At 38.6% G+C, this 13,353-nt stretch overlaps 1 protein-coding gene across 1 annotated transcript in view; it reads left to right on the top strand.

Moving 5' to 3' along the window:
- The window catches only part of KCMF1 (potassium channel modulatory factor 1), a 50,557-nt gene extending 39,084 nt beyond the window's left edge, over positions 1–11,473 (top strand). The window contains exons 4-7 of the mRNA XM_086479353.1: positions 1,889–1,990; positions 6,036–6,210; positions 8,838–9,120; positions 10,839–11,473. Coding sequence (XP_086335479.1) covers positions 1,889–1,990; positions 6,036–6,210; positions 8,838–9,120; positions 10,839–11,100 — 822 coding nt within the window. The 3' untranslated portion in view covers positions 11,101–11,473. The remainder of the gene's footprint in view (positions 1–1,888; positions 1,991–6,035; positions 6,211–8,837; positions 9,121–10,838) is intronic.
- Positions 11,474–13,353: the final 1,880 nt, after the last annotated feature.

Below are 13,353 nucleotides of genomic sequence, written 5' to 3' on the forward strand. Positions count from 1 at the left end.
TAATCATAACTTTGGGAGAAACTTCTGACATTTTCCTTTTGTCTGCACCATTTGTTCAATGCTTTTTAGCTGTGTCATGCTTAATCAGTGATGCTGCAGCCTTTGTTGTAATTTTGCAAGAGCTTATGCTTAATTAAATTTTTGTTTCTGCGTAATGCTTCAGTAGCTTCCCAGTCAGAGAGTTCTTGGCAGTTTAGTCCATGTTTAGAATTACAGTTAGGATACTTAAATTCTCTCCTTCTCATTGTTCCTCATAACTTTTTCTTAGCCAGTGTTTTTTCTGAGGACTGTATCTCTTCTTTTCAGCAAAATACGTGCAGTTCATAACACCTTTGTCCTGTTAGCAAAAGAACTTCTGCTTTGCTACTTTCAGAAGTACGTTGTTCTTCTCATGTTGGAGTTCTGCTTCCTCAGAGTAGCTAAAATGAAAAAAGACTGCTTTGAATGTGTTATCCTCCTGTTGGTATGAAACATGTTCTTGGAGATTAAGCAGCTTATTTATAAGTTTATGGACTTTAGAACCATCTGTCCAATAGACATCCATTTCTATGTCCTTACAGGGTTAGCTGTATGATATGTTGGCATAGTTGAGTATTTGTTATACTATGATGTAATAAGATGTCTTTGCTCTGTAGTGTGTCGTCTCGTATGGCTTGTGTAGTAGTGAAAAATCTGGGAAGAGGAATTCCGTGAAGAGGAATGCTGAACACTGAAAATAAAGCAGAAGGCGTAGTAGCAAAAATGTTTTAAAATGCCTCATTTTCTGTGTAGAGCTGTCTACTAAAATTAAAGTCGCATTAAAGATGTAGCAGCTGCTGTCAAAAGCGGCTGAGATTTTACAGTGAACTTATTTCAAGACCTTATCCTCACTTCCGTAAGAGTAACACAGATGTGTGCGCTGCTATATAGGTATTCTTAATGCCCACGGTCTTTTGAAATCTTCTGTCAACAACTTGAGTATATGCATGAAGAGCATTGGGAACCTGGACTTTGTGTTGCAGCCATAGTTGTTGCTCCATAAAGTCAAGCCTGTTTGACTGTGAGGAACAGATACAAATTCATGGACAGCAGTTGCATTTAACTGTTAAAGTGCTGTTAATTTGAGCACCTAACATTTGAGGGAAGAATTTAATGGAATGGCCTGGGGTTTTTTTTGTCTGACATCTGTAATACTTTAAAATCAGTCTGCAAAACTACTATAAAGAAAAATGGAAGATGCTTTTCAAGCAGTTTGTGGAGTCATTCAAAAAACAAGTCATAACATGGTAATTGTAATGGCACAGTTTGTCTACTCACTTAATGTGTGTTTTTGTTTTTTAAAAAAAAAACAACACAAAAAACCCAACCCCTCCCTCCAAAAACCAAAAAACGCAACGCCCCAAACAAACCAAAGACAGACATCCGTGCCTTCTCCTAAACTGTTGTGTAGGGATATGGAGATCAACGCTTGTCTTCCAGATACATAATTCCATATTACCTGGATCGGTAGTCTCAGTTTGATACTTCAGCAAATACTTAGGTGTGGTTTCATTCCGATTCCTCTGCTGGGATAAGTGTCAAGCAGGCAAATAGTAATCCTGAGTAATCAGACTGTACTGTCTGTGGCAGAATTGGCATACAAAGACTAATTTTGAAGACACTGCAAATTGAATTTGCTCTGATTTTCATAGCATTCTGAAAATCATGAAGTAAAAGATGTCTAAATTAATGTCTGCATTTGAATATGTTTTCTGAGTTTTTTGAATAGGTTGCTATCCAGGTGTGTGTGAATACCTAGAATGTGATTTTTAAAGCATAAGAATCAATGTCTAATGATTGACTCAATGATACAAGTTCTTTTTGTGTAAAATTTATAAAGCTGGGGTTTTTTCTTGCTTTATCATTTCAGATTTGTCCAATATGTGCAGCATTACCTGGAGGGGATCCAAATCATGTCACAGATGACTTTGCAGCTCATCTTACACTGGAACACAGAGCTCCTAGAGATTTAATATCCTTTCCAAGTTGAGGCAAAGAGGCTAGATGGTTTCATCTAGTAGCCATAGTGACTTGTGTTGATTTTTGCAGTCAAGAGGTCGTATCTCTGGTTTTCCTGGAACTTAAGTTGCTAAAGATCTGTATGTCAAAAATGTTCATTTGCTAGTTTCAAAAAAGTATAGATACGAGATTATGAACAGACTGTAGGTGTACTTGATAGTGCTTTTTGCTCTAACAACAAAAACATTTAAAGAACTTTGACATGAAGGCTTGTTTCTGCTTGCACTGTGGTTTATCCTGTCTTATCAGTCTTGATGCTGCTTTATATATCCACCTTCAGTCCTGTACTATAATTATTTGTGATGTGAAGATGATGATCTGAGGATGATTTGAGCTTAGCTGCTTTTGAGAAATTATTTTAAACTTGCTTAACTAGTTTTAACACCATGTTTTAATAACATAATTTTGTAATAGTGTTACTGATATTTTGTAATATAACTTGGAAAATGTAAAGATTTACTGGGAAAGAGCATGTTGGTTTTCACTTACCTTAGTAGCAGGTTATGCTCATTTATCTATGCTTGATGGCTGAAGAGCTGTAACTATTCAGGATTTTTATCCTTGTTCTAGGAATATTTTCTAACACTTTTTCTAAAATTCTCCCCCTTCCCCCCTGATTAACTAATGAAATGCATTTTGGTTTGGGCTTTTTATGTAATGACATGCAGGCTATGTAGCCTACCTACAGTAAGTAGTCCCTCTGAAGTATTCCTTTGTCTCATTTAGACAAACAGACTACATTATTACTTTGATAGTGGCTTTTTTGGTTAAAGGTTTTTTTAAAAAACTGGAGTAAAAAAAATAATCCAAGCCCTAGCAACTGGAGTTTGTTATGCTAACAGAAGGGAGACAGCATTGAGGGAGGTAGCTCCGTTTCAGTTACGATTGTTTTTGAGTGCATTTAAGTTTGTTAGTGTTACCATGATTTAGGGTCAGGACAGACTAAATGCACATGAGAATTGCTACACAATAACTGGATCAGTGTAAAGGAGTTTGGGTGTTTATTTGTTCTGAAGGAGTAGCTAGAAATGCAAAGAACACTACAAAGTCAGATAAAAGCAGTTATCTCTGTGTCACTTTTCCGTGTAGACAGGAGCAGAGCTCTCAGCAGTTGGGAGGGGCAGGCCCTGTGAGCTTGGTCCCAGGTGTCCAAGGAGGTCCTCCATGGCCAGGTGTTCCCCAAGGCAGAGTCACACCATCCTCCCTTTTAGGCGGAGGTGCAATGAAATTGATGAGGGGAGAGCATCTTCCAGACCATTGGATCTTTCCTGGCCTTTGGAGGGCTCTGAGATGTTGCTTGATGACTGGTGTAGTCAGTCACCGAGCAATTTTTCTTGTATCAATTTAGTTCTGCTCTTTCTGCCAGTTGTGAGTTTTTCATAGCATCTGCCTAATATGTTTTTTCTAACCAGATTTACATCCCTGATAACTACGAAGCAATGTACCAAAGGTGAAACTGTGGGCCTCCAGCATTGGCTTAACTGCTCTGAAGGTCAGGAAGTTTAAATTTTCCCTGTTACAGAGTGAAATTAATTTCCTACTGAAATGAGCAAGATGTTTGATTAGAATTCATGCTTCTGCAGCTTTTACTTCCCCTCCAGTATCAGAGATGCCACCAGATGACTTTTTAGTTTGGGAATGTTTGAGCTAGAAAAATCAATCTTTTCAAATGCAGAGTAAAGTTTTGGTGTCAGTCATCCCAAAATGGATCTTTCTTGGATATATTTTGGGCATACATTGTCCATGATTCAGCATTAAAATGTAGAATTTTCTGCTTGTAGACTATTGCTTCAGTGACCAGTGCTATTAAGTCTCCAAAACCTGGTAAGAAGTGTATTGTGAAGTGGCTGTTCCATGTTGAGCGCTACATCATGCCTAGCAATAGGCAGGTCTAAAGTAGGAAAAAAGGAAAAGCAGATGCCCCTTTTCATCCAGAGTCTGGTAGGGTAGGAAAAAAATAACTTAGTCTAACAAGGAGCTGTTAGAAAGCTGCTCTCTGATACCATTATATTGCTGATCTAAACATCTTCATGTGAAGTTAAAGCTGTATAGAACAACTAACTCTCCATGCTCTGTAACAACCTTCATGTTCAAAAGGAGATCGAGAGAGAGAAGGCTCTTCGCTTGCCCTTTTTCTAGTGAAGATTTCTGTTACAGTTTGAGGTAAGCTTTCATTGTTGGGTCTGCTGGAGTTCTGAGGAGTGGCCTCATCTTCCAAGTATTGATTAGCCATATGTGGTTTGTTTTGGTTTTTGTGATATTTTTTTAATTTTTTTTTTTCCCTTAAGTTGTCCCAGAAGGCTGCATGCATTTCTTGTTAGATATCTTGTGCAGCCATTGTAAGGTGTGTCCTTTATTCCTACAGTCTGGGGACAGCTCTTTAAAGCCCAGTTTCTCACTTCAGCAGGAAAATATTTGAAAAGTTTTATTAAATACAGCTTTTCAGTATCAATCGTATAGTTTTCATGTGGCTATTCAGCTTATCTGTTTGTCACAAGTTAAGGTTTACAAAGGTTTTTCTTAGTGTAGCTTAGCTGGTAAGACTTGGGTGCATGCTTAGCTAGTATTTAAAGAATGATGTTTATCTCAAAACACTTTAAAAGCTGCAGTTAGGAGAGTTACCCCATAGTCCCGTGTCTCCTTAAAAATCCCCAGATACTGACCTTTTCTACCTTTCCTAGTAACAAAAAGCTTGCCAAACTGCGTGGGGGCAGTAGTCCATCTAATACAGCATCTCATCTCCAGCATCATCCCGTTTTAGCATGCTCGGAGGTGCAAGGCACTCTGTGTTAGGCAAAGAGTGTTCTGTGCCAGAGGAGATTTTCCTCTTACACCCTAGATGTTAAGCGTTTTGCACTGTAGTGTAACTAATAGGTTTGAAGGAGGCAAATGTTCTGTAAAATCTTTTTGTAATAGCCAGAAATTCTTTCTTGCCATGAGAAGTCTAGTAATTTCTTTCAGTCTTAAGTTCTGGACCTTCATGACAGTCTGAGGTTCTGCCCTGTAACACTGTTTATGAAAAGTACATTGGACACTACTCTTAGACAGTAATGGATACCATATGAGTGTTCAGCATACTATTATAAAAATAAAGAACATGGGAGACAGGAGGATCTAAGCTAAAAGTCTAGTAACAGTAAAATAAAATATTCAAGCCTACACTATTTCATTTTGCACTGGTAAATTATACTAGTGATTTTTAAAATAAAAGGAAGCCTTATCTGGGCTGTCTTGGGGGAATGTTAACAACAATCTCGCTAACAACTTTCTGACACAAATTATCTTTAAATAATTTGTTGATTGTCTCTTAGTTTATATGAAGAAACTTATAAAAGTTATGACTTGAAATATGAGCATCTGATATGGAGAAGTGGGGGAAAATGGAAATATGAAAGGCACCATTGTGATAACTGGAAATTCTGTTGGCTAAAAGAGGAAAGGTGAAACAAAGGGGTGTGATGAAAGTGCTCAATACTCCGGAAACCTACAATTTCTTAAGGATTGAAGTGATGAAATTTCTTGGATAAACGCCTGAAGAACAAAAGTCAAAAGGAATGCAGTAATTATTATGTGCTTTTGATAGGAATGGCAATAGACTTTTTTATTATTTTCAATACTTAACATAAGAATTGGGGAGGGGGAGTAAAATCCCTATGTCTCTAATAAGTTTGGCTGAACATGTATTTGTCAGAGTTTTCAGATTACTAAGTAGAAAACTTTGATCTAAAAACCCCAAGAAATTAATCCTGATGTTTCTCAGACATCATAAAAAGCTGGAGAAATACAGGGAGTTTGGTTACACACAGGACTGGTATCTTGAGTTTAGATCAGTAAGTCTGATTTGCACCATAGCTACAGTGTACCTTAGCTTTGCTTCAGAAGTTGAGTCATTATTTTATGAATGAAAACAGTGGGCACCTGAGCTTTTCACCCATCAAGTGTCCTTGTCACTTAATACTCAATTGCAAACGGTTTTGTTTCCTTAACTTCTTGATTACGATGAATCCAGTGGTGTTCGGCATGTACGTAGGATGTTCCACCCAGGTCGGGGTTTGGGAGGCCCCCGTGCACGTAGATCAAACATGCACTTTACTACCAGTTCCCCTGGTGGGCTTTCATCTTCTCAGAGTTCATATTCTCCAAGCAATAGAGAAGCCATGGATCCTATAGCTGGTAAGAGCTGTAACCACAAACTTTAACCAGTGTTCTCCTTACACAGAGAGTAAAATGCAGGAGGTAACAGTTGCCCTGCTTTCCCGTGTTATGGAGCTGCACATACAGATATGCTCCACAGTGCAAGTGTGATTGATGGCTACTTGCAGGTGAGCTTTGTGCTTGGCTGGTTTGTTACAGGGGCTGTGCATGGCGATGCTGGAGCTGAAACAGCTGCCTGTATCTTGTGCTTTTAGTTCTAGACAGTGTAAGGCTTATTCTCAAACCTAATCTGTGCACAGGTGTTGTATATTTTTACAAGTGATCGTCCAATCACCTAATTTAATACATATCATTGTAATTTGCCATGTGGATAAAGGTATTTATGAAGGAAAGTAACTGTCTCAATGAAGATTAAATTAGCTGAATTTGAATATTAATGGGTATTTAAAATATGTTCAGTTTGCATTCAGTCAGATCTTTGAATGCCAAACTGGCTAATACCATGGATTTTATATTTTTTTTTAGGTGTACTTGTAAGTTCTTACATAAATGTACTGTTGCAAGTATTTGCAGTGTATGTTGGTCAAGTTTGGAAGAACTCTTGAGGCGGGGAAGGATGTCTCATTTTCAACACCAGCAAATAATGAAGATCTCTCTTCAGGATTCCCAGGAATAACTTGTCTGGTGTATGCTTAGCTTTGATGTGAAAATAACAACTCTGAAAACAAATAACAATTTTCCCTAAGGGGAAATATGGATGTTTTTATGCGGTGGTCTTTGACCATGCCACTGTAAGTGTCAGGGAAACCTCAGAACTTCTGCCATAATCCACGTTCAGATGCCAATAAGGCATAATGCTTAAACTGGAGCTTCCTACTACGATGTTCTGACTTCTTCAGAGGACGGTAGCCAGCCAGCTTAATGAGGTGTTGCCCCTGAAAGGGGAGCTGTGGCTCCACTGCCTTCCTTAATTGTGGTCCCCTTGCCTGCCTTCTGCTGGCTACAGTGCCCTGCTGGCCTGCTGTAGCCTGATTCAACTCATTAAATTACCTGGGAAGAAGTATCCCATCAAGAGAAGAAAATGAGCGAGGTCACAGGAGAGTCTGGAAAGGACTAGAGTTTGTTCAAGGAGGGAGGATGTTGATGAACCTCCAGTGCAAGACCTTGTCTTTCTCTTAGAAGAGCAGCTGGTTCAGCTCAGTTAAACATGCAGTGGCTGCTCAGCTTTGTTTCCAGCCTCACGAGGCCTTTCTACTCAACAAGATTAAATACAAGATAAAATGGCATTCTTCTGAACCTTTTTTGGTGGAAGCTCTGTTCTTGCATTTAGAGTTCAGCTGCACACTGAGCTGGGTGTCCTTCATATACCAAGACTGTCTTGAGTTCACATCTGCTTCCAAAATACAGTTTCGCTATACTCTAAGCTTTAACTTACACATTAACTTAGAGTGAGAATAAATACATCTAGATCTTGTCTGGATGTTTGATGTCTTCCCTGTTACTGAAGTAATAAATAGGAAGGACCGCCAGAATTTTTTATGTTTAAAATGAATGAAGTTTATAACATGTTACATTTTTTACCTTTTTTTTTTTTTCCCCTCCTCCCTGTGGCACATTCTAGTAATTACAATGGAATTAAAAGTTATTTAATCTTAGTATTGCTGTCAGTGCTGGTAAAAATTACTTGACCGTCCTGGCTTTCTGACATGGAAGATTATTGCATTTTGCTTTATTCCTCCAAAGAAAGCCTTATTTAGAAGGATTATATTTTGTTAATGCAAGGGAAGGAAAATTGTCATGATCTATATAGTAACTTTGTAATGTAGAGGTGAGGGGCAGGAGCAATGTCATCCCCTACTTCCTCTGCCCTTGCATCGGCTATAGCAAACAGGTGATACAAGAAGTATCTGATACACACGGTGTAGAAGAGATTCTGCAGTAATGCTCTGAGCAGTGATTCACTGCTAATATTTATTTCACAAAAATACTTCTGAGTGAAATGTGCTATAATTATTCCATCCCCCTGAATTGGAAGACTTAAGGAGAGAGGTTTTTTGATGGCTAGGCCTTCTCTGTACTTCTGGCAGAAATAAAAATTCTTACAGCAAAAAAGGTTGACCACTTCAGTTTTGATGTGAGGCAATACTTTTAATATGTTTTCTTAACCAAATATTTTTTATTAAATGTTTGAAGTGATGGTATGATATTTCTTTCTTTGCTGCAGCATGGCTTGCTTCTGGGATATTGGGAAGATTAAGTCTGTGTTTTGAGGGAACATTTGTTGAAAGGAAAATAAAACCATCAACCGAAGCTAAAACTAACTAGTTCCTCAGTCAATTGCTGTTTTGACTTGACATTTCAGAGAATTGTGGGAGAGGACATAATTTGCCAGGCATAATGTGTAGATTGGCTCTTCTGTTATTTTGAAGGCATTAAACTTTGACTTCTTGTTTGGAATAAATTTACATAAATGAGTCTTAATCTTGCTTACCTTTTGAGACACTGAATGCTAGGACTTTTTTCAAGAGCTTCATGGGTTCTTCAGCATTGTTTGTTCTTTGATTTTATTGACTGAAAATAGGAATTGATGCACTGGAATTCAGGGTGTATTCATTCTGTTGTATAATGTTCATCTTCTCTGGCAGAGCTTTTATCTCAGCTATCAGGCGTGAGGCGTTCTGCAGGAGGACAGCTCAACTCCTCTGGCCCTTCTGCTTCTCAGTTACAGCAGCTGCAGATGCAACTGCAGTTGGAACGACAACATGCACAGGCAGCAAGACAACAACTGGAGACTGCACGCAATGCAACTAGGCGCACCAACACGATCAATGTCAGCACCGCTATGACACAATCTACAACAACCACCAACACATCTAACACAGAAAACAGTCAGCAAACTATCCAGAATTCCCAGTTCCTTCTTACAAGGTAACTTGTTCTGTGTATTTACCTTTTACCAATTCTGTTTGCCTTAGTCCTGATAAGACACATGGAACTCACTGAAACTTAAGTGTTTGGAGTTAGGCATATGCCTTAGTACAGTGATGTCTGATCAAATATATCCCAGAGTTAGCAGGCTGATTAATCGTGCAGAATATATTAACGGTAGTTGTCAACAGTGGTCACAGAATGTGTAATACATAAAACTTGCTCCATCCACATTTCAAGCATGAAAGTAAAACCAGTAATTTAATATCCAAGGGTGGCAGTTTATAGCTGGCCCAAAGAGAATTACTCTGCTTTTGGAAAGCCAGCTCCAGGAGCTGGCTACAGAAATAGCCTGTGGCGGTCTAGCGTTTGCAAAAAGGAGAGGGAATCTCACAAGTGTGCTGTGCTTTTTTTGACACGCATAGGAATATGTTTAAAGGATTGGACTTGAGTATGGATTTCTGCAAATGTTGAAAAGGAGGCTGGTTTTTAGTTTTGGCTGAGTAAAGTTATTTATGACTCCAGGCAGGGGACTTCTTCCAGATCCTTCATCAAGTCTGTAGCCAACGTACTGTGCTTTTGTTTGCATTTGTGACATCTTTTCAACCCTGCGGTCTGGCTGCTCCTAAGCAATGGGTAAACCTTAGTTGCTGCATCTCAACTTCAAGAGGAACAAAGGGAATGTTTCTTAACTAAATTATGCTTGTTTCCCCTACTACTTCCAACAAAACAAGTGCATTTCCAGTAATGAAAGCATAGAGACTTGAGCTGTAATGGAGAGGGAGGGGGTCAGAAGGTAGTATTGTTTAATAGGAGATTAATCTTTAGTAAAAGCTGAAGGTTGGATGGAAGTTTATATGTTAATTAATTTAGGGACTGGGTAACAAAGAAAATAAAGGATGCCATTAATTAACAGGATACTTACCTGGTTTAGAAATTATACTTGGATCCCAGGGTTATTTTAAAGAGGAGTCACCCACTGTGTCATTACAGTTGTTTTAGAAGGTCAGCTGTTGACCTGAAATAAAACTCTTTTCCACATCTACCCTGCCCCGCCCCCTCCCCCCTAACAAACTTGTGTTTCTCTGTACGGTATCATGAAAGTGTGGGCATTTTAACAGCTCCTGTATGAAGAAACCTGGATTTGAGTTAATACGATTTTTATCTAAGTGGAAAGTAATAATATGTGACATCTTTCAATCAGAAACTCATTATTATTTGAGAAACTTAATGAAAGTACTTGCAGGTGTCACAGATTGTGATTTTCAGAGTTGGAGCAAGCAATTTCCTTGCCTATCAGGGCATGCACTATAACCTAGGAGAAGTGGTGGAAAGAACATTGTATCATGCTTTGGGGATCCCTAGGCCTCACACTTGCATTTTTAAGGCAGATGTGAACTCAGAAGCTGACCTAGAAACAGAACAGGCACATAACGAGCATCTTGGAAATCACGACAGCCCTCCTTGAAAGTCATCTGAATATCAGGAAACCTCACAAATATTTTTTACTTCCCTCTAACTTTACGCTCCACTGTTGCTGTAGCAACAGGGAAAGGGTGGTTTGTTAAACGCATGCCTGTTGTACTGAGGTGTCAGAGGGCAGGCAGGACTATCCTGCAGGAGTGGTTTTCGAGTGCCCTTTGGTGCCTGTCAGTAGTGTCATCGGTGAAATGGGCTTTCACCAACTGCATGTCTTCTCTTCCCTTGCTGCTGTACAGGTTGAATGATCCGAAGATGTCGGAAGCAGAGCGTCAGTCAATGGAAAGCGAACGGGCAGACTGCAGCCTGTTTGTTCAGGAGCTTCTACTGTCCACTTTGATGCGGGAAGAAAGTTCTTCCTCAGATGAGGATGAGCGGGGGGAGATTGCAGATTTTGGTGCTATGGGCTGCGTAGATATTATGCCTCTAGATGTTGCTTTAGAAAACCTAAATTTAAAAGAGAGTAATAAAGGAAATGAGCCTCCTCCACCTCCTCTTTGATGACATCCCACTTTGCAGACAATGTCCTCTGTGCTGTATTTGCCAATGAAAGTGGACAACAACTATCTTGGGTTTGTTTTGGTGATTGTAATTTCAGGTCTGTCACTCTTGTTACATTGTGTACATTCAAAAGAAAGAGAGAAAAGATATATATGATAATCATTTCCACTTAACTAATTTTTACTTCTAGCAGGTAAATGTAGGTTGCAGTGCAGAGCAAAAATCTCTGTGTCCTGTACCTTGACATGCAAAAGGCTCTCCTAATACTCCACATTCAAACTGAAGAGGAAAAAAAATGAAAAATCTCTAATGAAGCTGCTGTGTGTATTTATGAATATTAATGAATAAAAACTGCTTGGATGGTTTACCTTAACTACTGCATGAAGTTTTTTGCAGCGTGCATGAATTTTAGTGACCTTGTCATTTAAAAATTTAAATACAAGGAGTAAAACTATAAACCCCAAAGCTTTCCCATTATTCAAAGGTTACAGGGCAAAAAAGTTAGTGCTGAGTAGCAGTTTGTGGCCACAAAGTAGCTTTTGAATAATATATGACAGAATGACATCTTTATGTGCAGTTGCTGCACAGGATGGAAACTGCAGTGGGATATATTGTTGTGACCAGGGTGTGGCATTTTGCTGTATGTGACCATTATGTTGCCTGTTAGCCATCACCTCAGTGTGGAGTTGAACTTCATTCTATGCATCTGTAGGAGACACAACAGTAAGGCCACTGCTGGAAGCTACTGCAAGGGGCTTTTGTGTGCCCTGAAATCAAATTATGTTCACTTTTGTTCAAAGTTTTTCCTTTTTGTCGTTGTTAAAATTTTTTAATTGTTGATTATGTTTTATTCAGGTGTAGACAATTCATATATTCACTGTGTTTAAAAAAAAAAAAGTTAACCTGGATCATGTTGTCTTAGTTTAAAAAGCCTCTCAGAGTCTGAGTCATATTTTGAGTTATTTATGTATTTGCTTCATAGTTTGCAGAGACCTGTCAGTATCAGGAGAGCTTGAGGATTTGGATTCCCAGATTGCCAGTATATTACAATTGAATTCTTAATGCTAACTTTAGCACCTTTTATTTATTGTTTCTTTTGGTTATTTTTGCTGGTCTAAAAAAATTGAAAAAGCCTTTTAGTTGAATCGTGCCACCTACACGCCTATACTGTTAACCCTGCTGGTTTGGAAAAAAAGAGAGTATGATGTTCTTGTGCATTGGTGTTTATAATAGTCCCAAGACAAGGACAGAAGGTGTATGTTTGGGTTTGGGTTTCTTTCCTTTTTTTTTTTTTTTTTTTGAATGTAAAGTTAGATTATAAAAACAAAAGTGCACACAGCTTCTGAAGAAAATTTAAACTAGGCGGGTATCGTAATGGTGTCTCTCCAGATCTCTCTCCCCTCACCCCCTCTCTCTTTCTCTATGTCCTTCCATCTCCACAGCATTACTAGCGTTCTAGAGTAAATTTACAGACTTGAACACCAGATGGTGTTCTGGTGTTCTCAGCAGAACTGACATGTATGCCAATCCAAAATAACAGCAGCAAAAGAAGCGACCCGGTAGACTGAAGTTCCATTCCTTTTTTTTCTTTTTTTTTTTCTTTTTTTTTTAAAATCCTCAAATCCTGATTGTTTCCACACAGAGCAGTACTAGCTTTTTTTTTTTTTTTTTTTTCCCTTTTAGTCTCTGCAACAGAAAATGTTTCAAGGGAAACTTTACATGAGGCCTCTGGTTATCCTGAGAGTTACCCCCTGTAGGGATTTTTTTATTTATTGTTGAGGATTTTCAAAAATTTTTCAAGCTGTAGTCTTTTCAAACACATCTTCTGCACATTACAATAAGACACACAGTTCAATAAAGCATTTTCAAGACTGTTGTCAGTTTATTTTCTTTGGTTTTGATGTATTATCCGGAGAGTTTCATTCCAGAAATTTCTGCAGCTGTCTTTAATTCCACCTGTATACAAAACAAGTTCATGTAGAAATGCCAGTTGATTTACATAAACACATTTTAAACCCACATGCTTTGGCATGCTTGATGAAGTGTGTGATCCTAAACTCTGCACAGATACGTGAATTCAGGTGTCCATAGAACAAGATGCATTTAAAATAGGCTTTTGCTGGTGTGTTGTTACCTACAGACAGTGTATGGCTGATCTCTAGCGGACACTTGCATGACTCCTAAACTCCATTCCACTTGCTTTGAAGGTGGTGCAAACCAGTATTATTCATGTTTATTTAGAGACTGAATGTA

This window comes from Leptosomus discolor, chromosome Z, assembly GCF_034619465.1.
Source record: "Leptosomus discolor isolate bLepDis1 chromosome Z, bLepDis1.hap2, whole genome shotgun sequence".
Classification (NCBI taxonomy): domain Eukaryota; kingdom Metazoa; phylum Chordata; class Aves; order Leptosomiformes; family Leptosomidae; genus Leptosomus; species Leptosomus discolor.